At 57.6% G+C, this 15,903-nt stretch overlaps 1 protein-coding gene across 1 annotated transcript in view; it reads left to right on the top strand.

The window, feature by feature from the left end:
* The first annotated feature begins 1,294 nt into the window (after positions 1–1,294).
* LOC119098136 (alpha-actinin-4) overlaps positions 1,295–15,903 on the top strand; it is a 32,222-nt gene continuing 17,613 nt past the window's right edge. Inside the window, exons 1-2 of the mRNA XM_037221066.1 lie at positions 1,295–1,630; positions 5,102–5,163. Coding sequence (XP_037076961.1) covers positions 1,495–1,630; positions 5,102–5,163 — 198 coding nt within the window. The 5' untranslated portion in view covers positions 1,295–1,494. The remainder of the gene's footprint in view (positions 1,631–5,101; positions 5,164–15,903) is intronic.

Here is a 15,903-nt window from a genome sequence, read left to right as displayed (position 1 = left end):
CATGGCTACAAATCAACAGATGTGTCTGATTATCGTGAGCCTAGTAAATCCTTCTATTTACCGAAACCGTTACTCTCAAGTTGTCACACAGGCATTCGTCTTCGTAAAAACTGACCCGATGCAACATAAAATGCACGTAAAATACACGCATTTTTCCGAGGAGATATTTCCATAATCCACACCGACCATACACACGGATATTCGACCCCATAGAGATGGTCTTCGCTGGCCCCTAGCCACACCTGCACTGAAGCTGTGGGCACACACATCAATATTTCAATTGGTGTCACAATCGTCGCAATATATATTCATTTATTAAGTTGTATTTTTATCTATGCGTCAGCAAAACATATAGCTGTACGGCTTCTGCGGACTTAAGAAGGCCGAATTGATTGGGGTACTGTTGAGGTAGACGCCAGTTTGATTGAAATGTCCACAAATTTGTACTCATTTAAAAGTATCAAACTGAAATGAGCTTCACATCTTATTGTAACAACACACCATGTAGTCATTTGCAAATGCATACTAATACAGCACACAAGAACCGAAGAGCTGTTACTAGTACTGGAACCCAATTTTGTTTACTCGTTACGATAGTACACGCATAATGTCAGGTTGCCGGGCATCTGTGCAGACGGATGGTGGTGACTTTTTCAGCAGGTTCACGGTGGCATTTCTGTTCGCGACAAGTTATTGTAAATGCACACTGCTAACCCCACATTTCAACATAACAGATACGGCTTTGCCTACGTCTACTGCCCGTTTTCGACGCCTGAGCGCGCCACTGAGCCGCCACACGACTGCAGCTCTCGGCCAAGGTCCCCTGACGGCGCGACTGCAACCGAGTCAGTGCAGTGTGTCGGCCTGACCCAGTCTGAGTCGGTGCAGTGCGCTAAATGGGGCGAATTTGGCGGTCCGTTACGTTCCGCCGGTCGCATCGGAACCCCGAGCGCGTCAGCTGGCTGGACCGAACAACAGGTGGCCGGGGGCGGTGGCCGGGGGGAGGGGTGGCCGCGGTGGCGGCGCCGCTGCCTCCACGTGAGCTCAAGCAGCGGCGCGTCTGCTCATTCGTATCTCGTGTTAGAGCTCGCCCGACACGCTTAAAACGCGCCACGGCCGGAATTTCTGCGAAAACTGCCATATTCGACCATCCTGCACTATCTTGTGTGACGTCACACGAAATTAGGGGCTCGGGAGCGGGCGGCGGCGGGCGGCCGGCGGGCGGCGGCGGCTGAGCGCAGTGCACCGGTCGGCGCGACTCGCGTGGAGCCGGTCCCACGGCGGAGGCAGAACGGCGGTGGAAGCGGCGCCCCTCGTGCTCACCTGACGTCAGACCGGCCGGCCGCGCGCGGACGGCGGCGCCGCAGACGGCGAGTGCAGTGCTGGCGGGGCCGGTGGGGTGCTGTGTTGCGCTGCAGAGACGCGCCGGGAGCGTGCCCGTGCCGAGCGACACGCCGCCGCGGCGAACGGGGCGGCCGCGGCCGCCGGCGCGCCATGGAGCCGCAGTACTACAAGGAGCGGATGGGGTTCGCGCCGCCGGAGAGCCGCGAACGCCACGCCAACGGCGGCCAGGCGCTGTCGCACTACGAGACCAATGTCGGCTATGAGGAGAACCTGAGCAAGTTCAAAGGTACGCCGCCGGGCGGCGGGTCGGCCATCGCCCTGCACGCCGCGGTCGTCAGACGGCCGGGCGGTGCCCTGACCGTGACCTCTGCCAACGCTGCATGCGCGGCATCCTTCACGGTCCAGTTGGCGGGCTGGACAGCTGTGTACCTGCGCCGCTGACCGACCGGCGGGCCCGGCACGTCAGCCTGCACAGCTGAGGGGCGGCCTGGCGGGCGCGGGGGCCGAGCTCGGTACCGCCACCACGCCAAGCTCGGAACCGCCCGCCACGCCAAGCCTTGGGCTGGCCGTGGACCCGCTTTTCTCTCTCTCTCTCTTTTTCTTTTTGGTGACCGGACTGTGGTTTTGACGTATCTTTGAATGGTGGCATTTGACTCATTTCATCGTTCGATGCTTGCTACATGTTTGAATGAAATTACCTCGGTGTTAATCGATGGGCAGCACGTTAATACTCTGATATCTGTTGCACGCTTGAATTGAAGTTTGTGTCTCCTTTATCGGTAGTCCTTGTTACCATACGGGACACTGCTTCGCCCCAGTGAGGCTCGCACTGGCTTGCTCAGTCCTCATTCAGGGGCGCTGCGAACTTGACAGGGGTGACAGCTTGGCGACACGCAATATGCGAGGATCATTCCATTCCTGGGCGCTGAGGCCACTCGCCCAGCTAAGCCCGCCTGTGGGCGCACGATATCAGCACGTGAAGCCGCTGACGAGCTTTGGGGTATCAGTGACGGCCCAATAAGGTCGCCCTGCCATGTCCCGTGCCTGCTGGCTTTACACGGTCGCATCCGTATTCGGACCGCGTTCGAGCGGGCCAGCTGGTGCGAACTGAGGCGCTCGGCCATTTGGCAATCAGCGGGCCTGTGGCCTCTGAATTGGTTCAGGGTCGTCACTGGCCGCTGCACGTGTGGCAGTCTCCCGGACACTTACAGTGCAGCGGCTCGCCGCATTAAAAGAGCTTAGGAAAGTCAGGAAAGTCGGGGTGTTGTGGGGCGGGCAAAGCTCGTATTCAGATGCATGCTTTCCGTGTGCGGTGATAGCTACGTGGATGTCAACTTCCACGAACGTGGGTGGTCGGTGCCCCTGGCCTCCTTGTTCTTGGCCTCTTTAACCTCCCTGCTCGTGCCTTTCGGTGTGCTGTGTTGCTTTACAGCAGCCATGTTTAACGCAGCCCATAGGTGGAAGCTGTTCATTTAGCCCATAGGTGGAACCTGCTCATGTGGCACCGCGCCGCTATGCACACCCCAGCATGGGAACGTGATGGAACACAAATTACTTCTTGAGTGTTGTTCTGACAACTAGCACAAGGAGCGTCGAATCCCTTGGAGCGATGGTAGCGCACTTCTGCCATCCACGGCTCACCAGCCTTCCTGGCATCATCCACCCGTGCGTGGAGAATTCGTCACAGCCGGCGGGGAGCAGCCGCACCAACTTAAATCAAATTAGCTCTGTCCATTTTCTTTTTCGCCGCGCGCTGCTCGTTTCGTCAGGTTTGCCACACCAGCGTTTCCCAACGCTCTCCACCCTTGCCCTGAGACGACCCAGCCGGTCCTCCACCCAGCTGCTGCATCCCACGTGTTGCGCTGGGTGCGTGTGGTGGCCTGCAGCGGCCGCGCCGCCGGCGTCCGCGGCCTGACCCCGGTCGTCACGTCTGGGCAAGGCGGCGGTCGGCGGTCCACCACGCCCCTCTCTCCAGATGCCACCCGACCGAGGCTGACCGCCGCGCCGCTGTCGCAACAGCGCCGCCCGAGCCGGCCCGGATTGGCTGGGAGAGCGGTGACCGCGGCCAGCTCTGGTTGCCATCAGCCATGAGATCAGACTGGCGACCACTTGCGCGCGTCTGCTGAGGCCTCGTGCCTCCCCCTGCGCCTGCTGGGAGGGATTGGTCGTGTTTGGGATGCTCTCCCACGAAACATCACCTGCCAGACGACGGCTCCGACCATATGCAACCCTTGCGGAACCGATGACGTCACTAAGCGAACCGGTCGACCGATGGGATTGCACCCGCCCCGTGCGGCGACTGAAAGGAAAAGTGGCGCTCGGCTGGCAGAACTGGTCTGCCGGTCTGCCATGGTGACGGAGGCCGTCTGAGGAATTCGAGGTCATGCCACCCTCCTCCGGTCGGTCGGCCAGCTGCTCAGGGAGGGGAGGAGATCTCACCGCCCTGGAGTCAGCCGACCAGCTGCTCAGGGAGGGGAGGAGATCTCACCGCCCTGGGGTCAGCCGGCCAGCTGCTCCGAGGGACATCTCACCGCCCTGGAGTCAGCCGGCCAGCTCAGAGGGGAGATCTCACCACCCTGCAGTCAGTCATCCAGCTGCTGAGGGGGGGGGGGGAGATCTCACCACCCTGCAGTCGGTCTGCCAGCTGCTAAAGGTGGCAATGTCACGCCACTCTTCGGTCGGTCCAGCTGGCAAAGGGTGCGAGACCACACCACCCTAAATCTGTGTGAGGGGCGGGGAGCCTCGCTGACCGGCTGGGCTGTGGCCGGACCGCGGTCGGCGAACTGGGGAGGGCACCCTCCGCAGCGTGGACAGCGAGGTCAGGCATGTCATCGGTGGCAGGTGATTCATGTGACATTTCCAACAACGTCCGGGACCAGCCCGGCGGCAGCCAGACTTGCAGAGAGAAGGGAACATACGAGGGAAGTGTAAAGTGGAAACTTGTCTAGATAGGATTGATGAAAGGAGAAACGGGGAAGGAATTAGTGAGTTGCATGCAAGGCCCCATATATTGGCCATCCTCGGATTGCTTCCGTCTTCTGCCGAGTCTAAATGTGGAAATGTGGTAGCTTTTCCCTGTTGTGAAGAGAGGTCGTCTCTCAGGATAGCAAAGCCTCGTACCTGTTTCACTGTCTGGCCCGACGCTGTCTTGCGGTTCGTCACAGATCTCCTCGAAAAACGATCACATGAACTTCGGAAACCTATTTGGTGCTCAGTGAGCAGTGGGTGTTGCATTTTGACGCTATTTGCCCCAGGCCCGAGAACCGGACCTCCCCCCCCCCCCCGCCCCAGATCCCCACCCATAGTCGCACTGGCTATTCAGCCAGGCTCCAGGAGCTTTGTCTTCCCGCGAGCAACCACCGGTGTCTCACCTGCTTTGCCTCGTCTATGAGTCACCGAAATCACCGCCCGCCTGTCTGTCAGTAGAGGCTTGGCCCTCTGTTCCTGAGGTGGCGGCGCATTCACCAAATGCCCGGTGCGTCATTGCGGAGGCACACAGCAGAACTGAGCACGCTCTGGTGGAGCGTGCTCCGAGTTCGTGCAAGCCCTCCGACCGCGGAGAGAACGAACAGGGATCTCATGTCCTTTGAGATCCGCCGCATCACCGGCCACTGGGACGGCGTTTCGGATCCCGTTGTTCCTGTGCTTTCAGCGCTGATTGCGCTGCGACCTCTGCTGGTTGGTCGACCGGGTGACGCAACGTTGAGAACGCTGTCTTGGCGCACCGTATGTCTGACCCAAATGTGCTGCCTTTCAGATGAGAGGGACGCCATTCAGAAGAAGACATTCACCAAGTGGGTTAACAAGCACTTGAAAAAGGTACGTTCTTTTGGAATCGTCCGCCTCGTAGCCGTTGGAAACGTACTTTGCTGCCGCTTTTTTGCACCTCTGTTGCAACATGCCAGCGTCGGGAGTGCGAACCTGCACCTTTCCGTCTGCAGAACGTTCTCTGCATGCGCCGGTTTCGAAAGCATCCCGAGCTATCATAATTGGTCAGCCTTTGTCAGTCCCGTGTACGTGACCGCAACAGATTTTATCCGTATTTTGTGTGTGTCTGCCACGTAGACAATATGCGTCCCCAATGGGCGTGCGTGTTGAATTCCGAAGCCGATACCGCTCGCGCAGGTTTAACGTTCCACCCAGGTACCGAGCGCTATGTACCGCTTAGCAAGTGACGCCTAGGTGCCAGTTAAGAGTGACTTATGCTTCATGTTGCGCCAAACATAGCGTTCAAATGAGACTCCAAATCCTACATATTATTTTTATGCTGCATGCGATTCAATGCAGTGGAATGGGGGGGAGGGGGTGCCGGCAGTGTAGTGGTTGAGGCGTCTGCGTCTCGCGTCTGTCTGGTCATAGTTAACGCGTCTGCGTTAACCACTGCGCGTCTGGAAAACCAGAGGTAGGGGGTGCGATTCCCCGCGGCGCCCGCTCTTCCTGCCAGGGTGGAAGGCAAGCGACGCCTTATAGCCTCAGAAGCTGGGTGCGTCGTAAAGCCCCAATGACACACACACACACTGTGCCGCGGAACTACTACTTACATGCAGCCTTCTTGATTACTGGAAGTGAATGATGTTTTGCGTATTGTACATACTCGCGCTGAACTACATTTTTCATATTTTGACTTCTTTATTAATAGTGGAACAGCCGTTTAACCTTTTAATGTCTAACCATCTGGTATTAGGATGGGCGCCATAGCGAGGGATTTCGGTTTGGTGGGTTCATTGATAAGAGTAAGATCATTGTCAATGACTAATTATTGTGGGTTTTTAAGCGTCCCTTACTAAAGAGGAACCAGCAAAGCCAGATCGGGATCTTCGGCAGCGATATGTACCATTTTGAATATTCTGATCATGTATGTTTGTGTAAGCCTATGACATTATGTTTTAGTTCGGTGTAGGCGCTCACCATGGGGTTTTGGATGCAAGGTGGTTTTTAAGGATAAATTCGGCTCCTGTACTCAAAACGGTAAGACAATAATGCTTTCCCAATAGGCTTTATTATCCAAATGGCTTTATGCGTCGTGAGTAGAAAAAAATATTATTTCATGGTGGCCGCCGCTGAAAATTCACGCACGTGACCTTCCCGAGCAAAACGACCCGGAGAGACGCACCAAAATACAATTTGCAAGTCATAGCGGGACTGTGCACGCAAGGTTGCCATCAGTCTCGCCTGCGGCCCAAAATCGTCAATCTAAACCCATCACACGCGGTATCGCGTGTGCCTAGTCGTGATCACGACGCTGAGCAACAACACACTGTTCTGTGCCGGTCACCGTTGATCACGACACTCGGCAACAACACACTATTCTGTGCCGGTCACCGGTGATCACGACACTCAGCAACAACACACTGTTCTGTGCCGGTCACCGGTGATCACGACGCTCAGCAACGACACACTGTTCTGTGCCGGTCACCGGTGATCACGACACTCAGCAACAACACACTGTTCTGTGCCGGTCACCGGTGATCACGACACTCAGCAACAACACACTGTTCTGTGCCGGTCACCGGTGATCACGACACTCAGCAACAACACACTGTTCTGTGCCGGTCACCGGTGATCACGACACTCAGCAACAACACACTGTTCTGTGCCGGTCACCGGTGATCACGACACTCAGTAACAACACACTGTTCTGTGCCGGTCACCGGTGATCACGACACTCAGCAACAACACACTGTTCTATGCCGGTCACCGGTGATCACGACACTCAGCAACAACACACTGTTCTGTGCCGGTCACCGGTGATCACGACACTCAGCAACAACACACTGTTCTGTGCCGGTCACCGGTGATCACGACACTCAGCAACAACACACTGTTCTGTGCCGGTCACCGGTGATCACGACACTCAGCAACAACACACTGTTCTGTGCCGGTCACTGGTGTTCACGACACTCAGCAACAACACACTGTTCTGTGCCGGTCACCGGTGATCACGACACTCAGCAACAACACACTGTTCTGTGCCGGTCACCGGTGATCACGACACTCAGCAACAACACACTGTTCTGTGCCGGTCACCGGTGATCACGACACTCAGCAACAACACACTGTTCTGTGCCGGTCACCGGTGATCACGACACTCAGCAACAACACACTGTTCTGTGCCGGTCACTGGTGATCACGACACTCAGCAACAACACACTGTTCTGTGCCGGTCACTGGTGTTCACCTGAACACATTGCGAGGGGATGTCACGCCGTTGGCCGCGCACTGCTTGGATATCCCGTGCATATCGCCGACGTCCGCTTATGGTAATCCAAAGTCATGAAATATGATGGGAAGTGATATGTTGGATGATGTTTGTCATGCACCGTTTTCCTTTGTAAAGGTGTTGTGCCAGTCAGCTGTGCCAGTGGTGCCAGTTGTGTTGTGTAAAGGTGTTGCGCCTTCGAAAATACCACGATTCGTCCTGAAATGCCCTCTAGAGATGAGGCCCGGAGTCTCTCCGGTGCAGTATGGCATGCCAAAATGGCGCGGGGTATGTCAGGATCTGCAATATTGAAAGTTCGAAAAATCCTGCAGGTTGTACAAGTCTGGAACTGAAAGATTTTGTAATTTTATTCAAAACAGTATAGAGGTGTAACTGCCAAGCCAAATCATCATTACAGTTCTGACGGTGCAGTGGTTGCAAGCTGGGCGGGCGTCTCCGAGAGCCGCAGAACCCGTGGTTTCTGGGCACATCGCCACTCTTGGGCTCAATTGCCCCGAACGCGTCGTGTTTTCTGGACAAGTGGATGCAAGTGGACATTGCGCGGCCTTGACGGGGCCTTGCTCTGCACATTCCAAATGGCTGCCAGCGTCTCAGCAGACGAACTATTTGGCGAACGGGATGGAGCAAAATTATCCCGTATTTCGTTGCTTTTGGATGGCAGGGAAGAAGAACCATTTGCCCTCGCAACAAACAAATAGCAACGAAGACTGATTTCAACATTAGCATCATAACTTTCGCAGCAAACCAATGGCAGCGAAGACTGATTTCAACATTATCATTTCCTTGAAGTGACGTCATCATTGTACAAGCGGTTGGCCGTTCGTTCCTCACGCGGTTTATGTTAATAACTCTTCTGCGCCGCATGTCTAACCTATTGTTGGCTCCGCTAGCCTACGTCCGCATTGCCCAATCTGCAGGCCTTGCAAGGCTGTGTTGATAGCAGCCAATGAGAGCGCGCCTCAGGCGATCGTGGGCGGGGCCTATCTTTTAAATCGCCCACTTTATGGACAGCCGTGTCAATTTTCTCGTTGGAACGCCCGGCTATTTATAAGGGCATGGCGCGGGAGGCGGCGAACGGGTGACGTCATTGATGTGGCGTCACTGACGTAAAGGCGCTGAGAGACCGGACTGGCTTGCCTGTGGACTCTGGGCCCTTCATGTCTGGTGGAAAGGGAACCAATATTTATCCAGTCCTTTGCACATGTTTACAATAATGTGTGACGTGTTTTCTGCTGATAAATGGAAAATGTACTTTCATAACATGCACGCTGCTGGGTTTGTTAAAACCTCGAGCGTGCCTTAGGTACACCATGGGCGGTGTTGGCCCCTGCCGTGGTCAAGATTTCCATCGAGTGAGGTCGGTCGTGTACCCAGACAGGGTTTAGGTGGAAGGGCGGGGGGGGGGGGGGAAGGGCTCGTCCGTTCGCAAATCAGAAGATGGCCCTCGTGCGGTTTTGGTCCACCATCGCCCCAGCTGGCTGTAAAGCATTACCTTCAATGCCCTGACTGAGGACTCTGGGCGTTGATGGGGTTAACTGGTCAGTTTGGTGGCATCGCATGTTGATCACCAACATCGCAGAATCGCAGCAATGACAACAATATCTCAGGTACCGTTGGGCCCGGTATTTCCAATTTGCCGCGTGGGAAGCGCCGCGCCGACTACGGGCCCGGAATCCCTGCCGCTGCGGCGGCTGGCATAGAGGTGCGGGATTTCATGAACGCCGAGTAACGGCACCCCTGTCCCCAGCTTAGCCAGCTTACCTGGATGGACGCTGCCCTTTTCACGGCGAGGTGTGGCTGGCCCCGACACTGGTGCCGGCTTTCAGTATGCTGAACATAGGAGAGCTGCTCCCGTTGCCGATACGGTGCTAGCTGAGGCGCCGTAGGAAGCACCCACTCAGGCGCCACCCAGGAAGCGCTCCAGCGCCTCCTCCAGCGATGCCGTTCACGCATGTCCTGATGCCATGTTACCGAAATGTATTTCCGGTCTGGGGCCGTATACCTGGCCGTCTCCACGACGACGGAGGCGATTACACGGCGTCGCAGTGTCGTACCTAAAACCCGGTTTCTCATCGTCATTTGACCCGGCGGGGAATTGTTGCCCCGTCACGCAACACGGCACGGGGTTGCATTTTGCCACGGAGCCCATATAGAAGAAACCTTTTGGGCTAAGATCCCCAAACTATGTATCATTTGTAATAAGTGTTGAATTTCGGTGTATCAGGCGACTGAGAAGTGTTTGGCTGCGCACCTGAAGGTTGATAGCCTATTCGCTGCGAACCCCATAGCGCCAGGCTGGAGGGGTCTGTAATGTTTATGCGTTGTGCACTTAAGCTGCATGGGCTGGACGTCTCGCGGGCCCATCGCTGAAAGTCTCAGGGATATGGTTGTATATCTACGAGGGGAGAAGGCAGGAATCTGGCCGCGTTAAAGGCACTGGGCCCGAGAAACCAGGGGTATGGGGTTCGATTCCCGACGATGTCCGCCCTTGCTGCCAGACTGGGAGCCAGGTGATGCCATTTAGCCCTAATAGCTGAATGGGTTATAAAGCCTCAAGGACATATGAAAGGGACTGGTACTACCAACAAAGCTCTGTCCTTTTTCCTGGAGATGGCTAGATATTCTTTTGAAAAAAACAGCTGTTTAATGCCCCATGATTTCCGAGAAACGGAAATGTTGATATTTTTGTGTTACGCGTTGTGCCATGACGTAGAACACAACAAGACTGGTATCAATTAAGGGCCACTACTGCCCATTCATTTCCCATAAGACCCATGATAGGAATAGAACTTTGCAGAACTTTCACACGTTCAGTGTAAAAGGAAATCCGGAAAAGTGGTACCAAATGAATGAGGAGTATACGCCGCATTTTCCGCATATACAACTAAAGGAAACATATCCCAGTAGGGCCCATTCACGCACTGGCTCTTTGCCTTGATTGATCCTAACGGTACTGGTTAGTGTTGGCTCAACGGATCTGGCAACTGGCTGCAGGCCTCTACCTGTCGTGATTTGACGTCCCTGAGCACCGCTGGCCCAACGTCTCTGGGGACCTCACGTTGATGATTTTGAGTACTGATTTATTGCGATTTCTGTGAGCGCTTTGGTCGGAGCGCAGCTGTCTCTGAGCGTATCGGCCGGAGCGCGGCTGTCTCTGCGCGCCTCTGCCAGAGCGCGGCTGTCTCTGAGCGTCTCAGCCGGAGCGCGGCTGCCTTTGAGCGTCTCGGCCGGAGCGCGGCTGTCTCTGAGCGTCTCGGCCGGAGCGCGGCTGTCTTTGAGCGTCTCAGCTGGAGCGCGACTGTCCCTGAGCGTCTGGGCCGGAGCGCGTCTGTCTTTGAGCGTCTCGGCCGGAGCGCGTCTGTCTTTGAGCGTCTCAGCTGGAGCGCGACTGTCTCTGAGCGTCTCGGCCGGAGCGCGGTTGTCCCTGAGCGTCTCGGCCGGAGCGCGGCTGTCTTTGAGCGTCTCGGCTGGAGCGCGGCTGTCTCTGAGCGTCTCGGCCGGAGCGCGGCTGTCTCTGAGCGTCTGGGCTGGAGCGCGGCTGTCTCTGAGCGTCTCGGCCGGAGCGCGGCTGTCTTTGAGCGTCTCGGCCGGAGCGCGGCTGTCCCTGAGCGTCTCGGCCGGAGCGCGGCTGTCTTTGAGCGTCTCGGCCTGAGCGCGGCTGTCTCTGAGCGTCTCGGCCGGAGCGCGACTGTCCCTGAGCGTCTCGGCCGGAGTGCGTCTGTCTTTGAGCGTCTCGGCCGGGGCACCGCTGTCTTTGAGCACCTCGGCCGGCGCGCGGAGTGGACGGTCGGCTGGGCCGGCGCGGGCGGCGCCGAGCCGTGGGACTATCCGCGGTCGTGCGGAGACGACCGGGGCCGGCGCTCTGACGTCACCGAGCGACTGTCCGCGCGGGCGGCGGACGGCGGCGGGCCGCGTGGGCGGACGGCCAGCGGCGATGGGGGCTGACGAGCCGCTGACGGGCTGCTGAAGAGCCGCTGACGGGTTACTGACGAGCTGCTGACGAGAGAAACAGGTGGGAGGGCACGTCGGTCGACTGGGGAAGAACGCCCATGACGGGTCAGGTAAGTGACGGCTGACGAAGTGGCCAGTAGGACTTGACGAGAAGTGATAAACGTGGCACTCAGGAGCGGGCGAAAGAGCATGACGCGGCTTCCAGGGAAATGTTGCGGAAACAGAAGAAAGCCCGGAGTGACGGCTGCAAACATGGAGCTGCCGCCAAAGATGAGAACGCGATGTTCCGCGATTGAGGAGACCTGGACACTCGCCGTGCAGATCGCATTACATAGAAGACAGATCATTGGCAGCACGCTAGGTGTGGAAAAGGAGCCGGCGAATCCTGTCGCGTTTGATTATTGCCTGATGCGAAGGCACTACATACTGATTTCATCGCCATCGAAGCTGAACTGAATTGCCGAGGTTACCTACGAAGGCTCTGTGATGGTACGATATCCGTCCATATTGTCGGCTGATCTGAAGCCAAGTGTGAAGGCATCATGGGAGATCCATGTTTCCAATGGATCCCAGCATGGTTATGAAGACCTCATGGTTGCGTGTCTAATGCCATCCGAGGCTAGGTATGGGGCACCACGGTGGCCCATGCTGGGACTTACAGAGCCAGGTAAGAGGCCAGCGCGGGTTCAAGTGTGAACGCAGCTTAAAACCAGGTGTGCCGGCGCTACAACACAGGGTGTGAGAGCACCATGAGACAAGAAGTGGAGTTCCATGAGGAAGGTGTTGAGTAACACGATAAAAGGTGTAGAGCACCATGAAGAAGGCGTAAGGGCACCACAAGAACGTATATGAGGACACCACGAGTCCAGGCGTGAGGGCACCACGAATCCAGGTGTGAGGACATCATGCGTCCGGGTGTGAAGGCACCACGAGTCGAGGCGTGAAGGCACCACGAGTCCAGGTGTGGGGCCACTACGAGCCCAGGTGTGAGGGCACCACGAGTCCAGGTGTGGGGCCACTACGAGCCCAGGTGTGGGGGCACCGCGGGTCCAGGTGTGAGGACACCACGAGTTCAGGTGTGAGGACAGCATGCGTCCAGGTGTGGGGGCACCACGGTCCAGGTGTGAGGACGCCACGGGACAAGGTGTGAGGACACCACGGGTCCGGGTGTGAGGACATCACAAGTCCAGGTGTGAGGGCATCACGAGTCCAGGTGTGAGGGCACCATGAGTCCAGGCGTGAGGGCACCACAAGTCCAGGTGTGAGGGCACCACGTGTCCAGGTGTGGGGACACCGAGAGTCCAGGTGTGAGGATCCCACGAGTCCAGGTGTGAGGACACTACGAGCCCAGGTGTGAGGGCACGGTGAGCCCAGGTGTGAGGACACCACGAGTCCAGGTGTGGGGGCACGGCGAGCCCAGGTGTGAGGACACCACGAGTCCAGGTGTGAGGGCACGGCGAGCCCAGGTGTGACGACACCACGAGTCCAGGTGTGGGGGCACGGCGAACCCAGGTGTGAGGACACCACGAGTCCAGGTGTGGGGGCCCGGCGAACCCAGGTGTGAGGACACCACGAGTCCAGGTGTGGGGGCGACGGCCGGTGGCGCCGCCCGCCAGGTCACGGCGAGCGCCGGACCTTGGTTGGCCGGTATCTGATGGGCGAGCCGGCGTCGGCCGCCCACACCCGAACGGCGGTCGCCCTCGCCACCCGGGGTACACGTGCCGGCCATCAGCGGTGCGGCGCCGCACCGCCCGCGTCTAGCCAGGTCACGCCCCCCCCCCCCCCCCCGCCGCCGCAGACACCCTCGGCGACGATTGCAGCGCCACCGCCGCTGCCTTGGGCACAGAAGTGCCGTCGCCGAGGCTGAAGGCTGGAGCGTGGGTCGCGCCGGGCCGGACTAAATTTGGGGTCGCCTTGGAACCGGTCCGGCGCCCTCGTGGGACGGTGGTCCGGCGACGCCCGGCGTTCGAAAGACATTGTTCATACATATGACGCGCCTCTTAAGGCGGGCATACGCCACTCTCAGGGCGCTGGCGTACAAACTCACGCCTGCCATCGGCTGGCCGGGTTGTGTAATAGTTGGGTTGGGACATGGCTTCTCGGTAAAAGTCTCGTCACCGATAAGCACCGCAGCCGACTACCTTCGGCGTATGTTTAAAGCGGTCTACTCGGTGTGAGATGCCGTTAACGGTTTCGGTCACGCCCGCGAGCGGTGGGTTTTAAATCTGGATGGCGCCATGACGGACGTCATCAGCGTGCGGGGGCATATGTGAGGACGCCTGGCTCATGCAACTGATCCCCCAGTTCTGCTCTAAACGGGGCGGCCGCAGTTCTCTCGCTGCTGCCGATCAATATATATATACATATATATATATATATATATATATATATATATATATATATATATATATATATATATGTGTGTGTGTGTGTGTGTGTGTGTGTGTGTGTGTGTGTGTGTGCGTGCGTGCGTGCGTGCGTGCGTGCGTGCGTGCGTGCGTGCGTGCGTGCGTGCGTGCGTGCGTGCGTGCGTGCGTGCGTGCGTGTGTGTGTGTGTGTGTGTATTGCGTGTGTATGAGTTTCTTTCTTTTTTATTTGCCATATCTGGCTGGTCTCACATGGCTGCATGTTGTAAACCAAACGACTTTCCCATTGCAGCCACCTGTTCGGTATGTGCTTTCGGGTCGTGCAGAAGTGGTGCACGGCGCTCATTAACATTCTGTGCACTTGTATCAGAGGGATTGGGTATTGCACAGTACTTTGACCTCAAACAACAGGCATATTCCGGCAGCTAAGTGAAATGGTTGTCCGTGTAGTAACGCGAGATGACGAAGGAGACCGGTCACAAGTATCAAAGCCTGCCCGCATAAGCTGTGAGCTGCAGTGGCGGTCTGACGGGCGCGGCCGCGGAGCGTGCCGTCTGCAGGCGCTGGGCGCCCGCGTGCGGCGCGCGGTGTCAGTCACCTGCCAGGTCGGCCTTGCCGCTCGTGTGTCAGCTGGGCTCGGCCAGATTGATCCGGCTCCGTCGCTGCAAGGAGCCACCGGCCGCCGCGGTCTGGTTACAAGAGCGGTGCCGGCGGAGGCGGCGGGCGGACGTTCCGCTGTCGCTGATTGGGCGTGCCCTCCCTCCCCCCCCCCCTTGCTTCGGCACCTGCGCGCAGAAGACGTCACTCACTGACTTGGCGCAGCGCCGTCTTACTCCACACGCCATTTACCACAGTCTGGCTCCCATGATATAATGCAAGTCTACACAGAGGCGACATCATCGAACAAAGATTAAAGCTTATGCTGTGGCGCGTGCGGGGGGGGCTTGTTAGGTTAGGGGGAGGGGCATGTTAGGTCCACGCGTTCCGCGTCTCTCAGACCCCCCCCCCCCCCCCGATGGTCTCGCTCTCGCGTGTGTGCGGCACCAGTCGCATGTTCAGCGAGCGTGGTCCTCGCCGCCCGCTGAGCACACTCGCGACCAACAGCAGTCCTCTCTCTGACGCCTGGAAGCTTCCGCCGCGCCCAGCCTCTGGCCTGTTCGCAGCACCCATCCGTCAAAGGAGCGGTTGTCCAGTCGGACGTGCGATTGGCTCTGTCACTCAGCGCGCCGACCCGGGGCCCCGTGGCGTCGCCGTCGGGCCTGGGCCGGCCAAGTGTGCAGGACTTGACGGATAGCGCCAATCACGGGCGCAGCAGTGCCCGGCGACCGGTGCGGGGCCGTCATGGGTGCGAACTGCCACGCGCACGGCTGGGGTCACCGTGGAAGGAGAGCGCCGGCGGCGTCTGGTGGAGGTCGAGGGCGGCTTAACTGCCGGGGAGGGAAAACAAACTATGCGGTTTTGGCCTTGGAGTATGCGTTCAGAGGCGTGGGAGTCCTAAATGGATACCTGGGCGCCGAAGGAGAATGCCTTTGTCAGACATTGCGTTGTGTGCTGCACAGGCTTGTTCGTGCTTCGTGGCTACGTGACGCCCTGCGTGATGACCAGACGCGTTTATCGTTCATGCTCTCGGACACGCTGAGTGCACTTCACAGGCTCAATCGTACTTTGAAATCTTACTTTCAAGTAAACTGTGAAGTGTTGTAGTAACGTTGAGTTGGCAGTGTTAAACTCGCATGGTTGCTATTTTTTAACAAAAAGCTTAACTTCGTGACGTGTGTTTTTTTGTCGACTCGAGTTGTCGCGCGTGCAGGGGAGGTTCGTCAGTACTCCGGCGGGGATGCCTTTCGCTGAGTACGTGTGCGACCGGTTATTTTACACAGTCGAGCAGTCGGTGCACAACCGTGGTTATGCCTGTCATGGACACCCACACGCCACTGTTCGTGCTGAACAGCTGGTCTCTAGCAAACGCCACCAGTCTATTGCCATCCCCGAAAAGCCCTCATTTCTCGCCCAGCCGTTACG

Source organism: Pollicipes pollicipes, unplaced genomic scaffold (assembly GCF_011947565.3).
Source record: "Pollicipes pollicipes isolate AB1234 unplaced genomic scaffold, Ppol_2.1 Scaffold_4740;HRSCAF=5597_pilon_pilon_pilon, whole genome shotgun sequence".
Lineage (NCBI taxonomy): Eukaryota > Metazoa > Arthropoda > Thecostraca > Pollicipedomorpha > Pollicipedidae > Pollicipes > Pollicipes pollicipes.
This window is presented reverse-complemented; position numbering and strand designations above follow the sequence as displayed.